The following is a 6,135-nucleotide window of genomic DNA, read 5'->3' on the forward strand; positions in this document are numbered from 1 at the left end:
TCTTCTGATTTCAACCAAATTGTGATAAGTTCCTTAGAGCACCATTATTCATGATCTTAAATAAAGATCATCCCACTCTCTCTCTAACTTTCTCTCTCTAAAAAATAACATCTTACAATCTTTTCCCACATATCCTCTTAACCATGAACAACAAAAAAAATCATTCCAACTAATTTTTCCTCTTTCTCTCTTACTTTTTGACCCATCCAACTATTTTTCTCTCTCTTATTCTTTACTTTTTATTTTTTTGAAATGTAAATATGAAAAATATTTCATATAGAATAAGCAAAATTAGAGGAAATTAATAAATAGCTAGATTTTTTTTTTATCGAAAATATAGCAAAATGGGTCTCTATTTATGGAGCTCATTAAAATAGAGCTATTGGTATTTTTTTTTATTTTTTTTCACTTTGTATTTTCTAAAATAAAATCGTTGCAAATTTTATAACAATTACTATATTTTAAAATCCAGTCAAAATGTGACACTTGGCACTCTCATCCTACAATCTTATTCATCATTTCACTCACCCCATGCATTTTTTTTCTCCCAATCACTCTCACTCACCTCACAATCTTTTTTTCAATTGTGATTAAGAATACTTTTTTCATGATCATCAACTTGATCTTTATTCTCAATCATGAATAAGGATGCTCTTAACTCCATTTTTTTGTGTCTTTTGACAGTGTTTGCCAAAATATGGGTAATAGACGAAGGAATGGGCGAAAGAAAGTAACCCAGGTAAAAGACGAAAGAAAGATTGTTTTAATTATTATTATTATTATTATTATTATTATTATTATTATTAGGAAAATTCTCACTAGTATCATCTAACTATCGACTTTTCTAAATGGTAGACATTTTTTTATTACCTTCCCAATAATACCACTATATTTATGACTTTTTATTTAAAGTGTTTTATTGTTAACAGAAATTAAGCTAAACTTTAAATGTAACTAATAAATATTAAAAAAAAGAATATTTACCCTAATCTAATACTTGGCTGCTATACGCACTACCCAACACCAAATATTCATCCTCATTAGGCTGTTGTTAAGGAAGCTCTATGTTGATTTATTCAATAATGTTAAAAAGTCAATGTATCGTTATTGCAACAATCTAATCATATATAGTCATTAATAATTGTGATATTAGAAAAATGTGCAAATATCCAATCTACAGGAAGGTGATTGTATATGTCGGGCACTTGTGCATCTAAGTTATTAATGAGGTGTTAGAACTTTTATCCAAAAAGAAAAAAAAAAAGGGTAATTGGAATGTGATGAATCGTTGGGATGTTTAATTATAGGAGGAAAAGTTAAGATAACGGGTAGGATTGTATTTCTACTTTATAGCCATTAATAATTTTAACTTTTTTTTAATAAAAAAATCAATTTAATTAAGAAGTCATAAACATAATGGTACCATTGGGAAGGTAAAAGAATAATGCCTACCATTGAGAAAAGTCGATAGTTGGATGGTACTAGTGAGAATTGCCTTTATTATTATTATTATTTTATTATTATTATTATTATTACTATAGATTTTTTTTTTTCGACAATGTTGATTACTTGGAATGTTGATAATTTATTTTTTATCCTCTTTGATGGATATATCATATATTCAGGCACGTGATTTTATCATTACAAATTATGCTAGTTAATTTGTTGCATAGACTCAACTATGATAATCAGCTCATGATTTAGCTATTTTGGGTCATTTGGTCATAGGTAGTTTTTGAAATTGTAGCTTTTGGGGGATAATTTCTTCTTCCTTTGTTTCTTTTTGGTAGATATATGTATATTTTTAATCTTCCCTTTGCATAGATATGAAGAGACTATTTCATAAATCATATTATGTTTTTGTGGTTATATAATTCTGTTTGAATGGATTGACATGGATACATGATCACTTTATGCAATTGTATATTTTTTCAAAACTATATTGTTATGTTGTTTAGTATACTTGAAAGTATGTCCCAACCATACATTAATATTTCTCAATTCACTATAAGAAGAGTTTGCCATTCCACAAAATGGCATCCCCCCTCCATCGACCAAATGCGAAGAGAAAAGGAAGCAGAATAAAATGGAGAGAAAACCAAAAGAAGAGGTAGTTTAATTTAATTGATTTTTGTGGTGCTAAATTAGTAAGTTATTTAAAGGTTTACATGCTCTAAGAATCACTTATGGTATAACATTTTAAAGCCTCTAGCTTCTGAATAATTGTTGTTTTGATTTGCGACTTTTCTTGTGAAAAACCAAACAAAGCCTTACTTTCTTTTCTAGTCTGCATTGATAGTAGAATTAACTCAGAGTCTTCAGTATTGTATTCAAATGTAACAAGCTTTTCAATGCTGGTGTTGCCATATATCAGAGGGCTATCGGTATTTTTGTAGATTGAAGAAGACATTACAAGTGTTTAATTTAGTGAATTGTTATTGATAGGTGATAGTTTGCTGTATATGTGGGGATAGAGGCTTCCTGAATGCTCTGATTGACTGCTCACAGTGTTCCAGTATGGCTGCACATCAGTAAGTCATTATACTATTTACTACATTTTGTATGCACACTAGAGTAATGATCTTTAGAGATGATTTCTTTGAACTTGATTTCAGCCTTTGTTATTCGTGTTTTTTTCTAGGTACTGCTTGGGTATACCACCAGGAAGCATCATTGCACATACTAAAACGTGGTCCTGCGATTACTGTTTTGCACCGACGGAATCTAAATCATGTATCTTAAGTATTTCATACAAATAATAGAATTACAACTCTATTTAATTATCTGCTTTTGGATCATTGGCTTCGTTGCACAGATTTTAACTATACTTCTTATTTTCAGGTAAAACTCAGATAATTGTGGTTAAGGATGAGCCACAACCACTTCAAACTTTACCACCAATTTCGTATGACAGAAGTTCAGAACAAACAAAACCAGGTAATGAACCTGATAATGCTGAAAGAACCTAGAAAACCTCGTTCACTTCAATGGTTGGTAAGACAACATTTACTTATCCATTAGAATACCAAGAGGGTATTAGTGAAACCGCGTTTGTGGTGAGTCCATTGGGTGAAGTCATCATTTGCAAAGGGATGAATTTCTGCGGTACTTCACCTTCACATAGCTTGGAAACCTCCTTACTCAACTTCACAAATGAGGAAACTGCACATGGATGCAGCATTGAGGAAACCGTAGAGCTTGATGATGAAGCTAGTGTTGGGAATGATGACGAAATTGATGACTTTTATATTACTATACAGGAAATGTTGATCTTGCCAAAAGTGGAGAGTACACTAAAATTCATTCTGTTGATATTACCAAAACTGAAGATATGGTTCGAGTGGTAGATGAAGCATCATCGGAAGTCTTTGGTAGGTGGAAAAAATTGGCGGTGTTTTTTTATCTAAATTTTTATTCATAAACTTCTTAGATAATGTTTCTGATTCCTTAGTTCTAAATCAAGAAGTTCCTAAGGAACACCAGCTTGATGCCACAGAAGAATCAGAAGAACCTAGTTGCTCTTCCACTGTCATGTCTATGCAACAAAAGGTAGACATCCGGAGTACTAGATACGGAAGTGGTCTAAGAAAATGTGATCATCCTAGTGAAGTGACAATTGCATCCTCTGCTGTCAATATGGAGGGTCAATATCATGAATGTAGTTCAAAAGAGGTACTACCAATCAAACCTGCTAATACCTTCCATTGATCTGCTGTAAAAGAAGAAGAGGCGGCAGGAGTGGAAGAATCTGCCACGGCCGAAGGAACAGCAGAGGCAGCAGCCACGTTGGCGCGGGCAGGACCACCCCGGCCACGACCACTACGGCCTCCACGAGAGGCAGCAGCCCTTTGCTGTAATCTTTCTTCATACCAAGAAGGATATCCATGCAGTTCAAAACATTGAGCAAGTTCATGACCGGTTTTGTGACAGTGAGTACAAGAAAGGTGAGACTTGTCGGGGCGGTCAGGACGCCCACGGCCACGTCCAGCAGGAGCTTGCAAGGCAAAACCCACGGCAGGTGGGGTAGGAGCAACATAAGATGTGGTTGCGAGACGAACACGTTCGTCTTGAATCACTAATTGAAAAGCTCGGTCGAGAGAGGGAAGAGGATCTTGGGCCAGAATATTGGAACGTGTTTGAGAGTATAAATCAGAATCAAGCCCCATGAGAAAGTCATGAAGTTTATTAGTTTCACGACGCTCGGCATATTGATCATTAGCAGAACAAGTACACGTAAGTAAGGGCTCATGGTGATGAAGTTCTTCCCACAACACACATAAACGTGCAAAATAAGTTTGAATCGACATGGATTTAGTTTGCTCACATTTAGCAATAGAAGATTTTAATTGGTGAATTCGAGGACCATTAACAATGGCGAATCGAGTTTTAAGAGTATCCCATAAACGTTTAGCTTCTTTAAACTTAGAAAGGGAACGTTTTACCTCGGGTTCGATGGTGTTCATGAGCCATGAGATGAGCATGGCATTAATGGTGGTCCAATCTGTCGAAGTACATGGCAAAGATGGCGTGATGATGGTGCCATCAAGGAAAACAAATTTCCTTCGAGCCTCCAAAGCCGTCTGTATGGCGTCGGCCCATTCGGAATAATTTTCTCCATTCAATCGGATGGGAGTTATGAAGTCTCCTGGTCTGTCTTGTGGACCAAGAAAATATGGGGAAGTAGGATCAATTTTTGGTGGTGGGGGTGGTGGAGCGTCGCCAGCCATGGCGGCGATAGAAGCGAAGGCAGGATATTAACCTAGGCTAACTGATACCATAATAAGCGTGAAACAAGCAAGTATTGAACAAGAATGATTTGTTGCCTTTGTCATTGATAAGTTACGTATATGTATACAAGTGTGAGGAGATAAAATAGGTAATGTACATAAAATAAGGAGAGAATGTAAGTAACCATAATTAACAAAATATCCTAGAGTATCTCCTAAATCTTATCAAAGTCATTGGCTGATGGACTCTACTAGAAACTTTGACGAGCTCTATATGTAGATAGTTTCTAAATAAAATTTAAAACTTGAGTATTGACCTTGCTTTCTTGCAGCTTAATTTAACTGATCTTGTAAGGTCTAATTAACTGGAATTGTAATACTTCTGAGCAAAATTTGTGTCAATGAGCTGCTCTTTGTTTTTTTTTTTTGTTATTTGCATTTTTCACTTTGCTTGGGCCTTGGGAGAAGAATTTGTTATACACGCATAAATTATGCTTTTGTGCATAACTTGTGCAGTTGTGCTAATTTTTACATACATGTTTTGCTGTGATTTTTTCCCATTGCTTTTACATAATTTTTATTTTACCTTTGTTTTGAAACAAAGGAAATTTTTTACTTTTTATGTCAAAGCAAATACTTATATGAAATTGACGTGAGAATAGTGAAATACTAATCCAAAGTGAAAATTGTTATTTTTCATTGAAATATTATGGTAATCCTTTTTCTTGAAAATGTAATCCTTAAGAAGATTGGCTTCTTAAAAAAAAAAAAGGATAAAATATTAGCCAAAATTCATTACTACTTATTTAGTATTCTCATGATCTCCTATAAGTTTGTTGAATGCATATATGTAAATAGGTTTTCTGTAATTTTGCTACCACATGCTTGGATCACCTGCTAAGGAAATTGTCGTGGCCTGAACTAGAGGTAGTTTGAGCTATATGAATTCCCCAACATTTGTAGAAGAGTTGTACACCAGATTGTTGTTCGACCTATGGCTTGAATTCGGATTAGCCCGGGTAATCAAGTTCGGGTATGTTTCGGACATTTGGTGGTTCACCTAACCAAAAACAGGTCAACTTTGTTTGCAACATGTAAATACTTGTGAATCTAAGGCTCCGTTTGATAGGGCGTAAAACATTTTTAGTGTAAAATGATTTTCATGGAAAACAATTTACAATGTAAAATACAACTCCAAAATTAGTTTTCCGTTGTTTGGTTCCATGTAAAAAAAAATGATGAAATGGAAGGAAAATAAAAGGGAAAGTAAGAAGGTAGTGAGAGGAATGTACAAGAGAGATAAGGAAAACAATTCTCATTGTTAGGTGTTTTTATTTAGACGCACTATTTTCTTTTTTGAAAGGTTTTGGAATAATTTGATCATTTTATTCTTCATCAATTAGGGGCT

At 34.1% G+C, this 6,135-nt stretch overlaps 1 protein-coding gene across 1 annotated transcript; it reads left to right on the top strand.

Moving 5' to 3' along the window:
- The first annotated feature begins 322 nt into the window (after positions 1-322).
- LOC104895373 (hypothetical protein) lies at positions 323-4,107 on the top strand. The gene is made up of 4 exons (XM_048643809.2): positions 323-739; positions 2,446-2,531; positions 2,642-2,733; positions 2,842-4,107. The coding sequence occupies exons 1-4, from the start codon at positions 698-700 to the stop codon at positions 2,967-2,969; spliced, it is 348 nt and encodes a 115-aa protein (XP_048499766.1). The 5' UTR covers positions 323-697; the 3' UTR covers positions 2,970-4,107.
- The last annotated feature ends 2,028 nt before the right edge of the window (positions 4,108-6,135 follow it).

Source organism: Beta vulgaris, chromosome 1, assembly GCF_026745355.1.
Source record: "Beta vulgaris subsp. vulgaris cultivar EL10 chromosome 1, EL10.2, whole genome shotgun sequence".
Taxonomy (NCBI): Eukaryota; Viridiplantae; Streptophyta; class Magnoliopsida; order Caryophyllales; family Amaranthaceae; genus Beta; species Beta vulgaris.

Coding starts and splice junctions, on each gene's coding strand:
- LOC104895373 (XM_048643809.2), top strand. CDS start 698: ATGGGTAATAGACGAAGGAATGGGCGAAAGAAAGTAACCCAG. Junction 2,532..2,641: donor TCCAGTATGGCTGCACATCA/GTAAGTCATTAT, acceptor GTTTTTTTCTAG/GTACTGCTTGGGTATACCAC. Junction 2,734..2,841: donor ACCGACGGAATCTAAATCAT/GTATCTTAAGTA, acceptor TCTTATTTTCAG/GTAAAACTCAGATAATTGTG.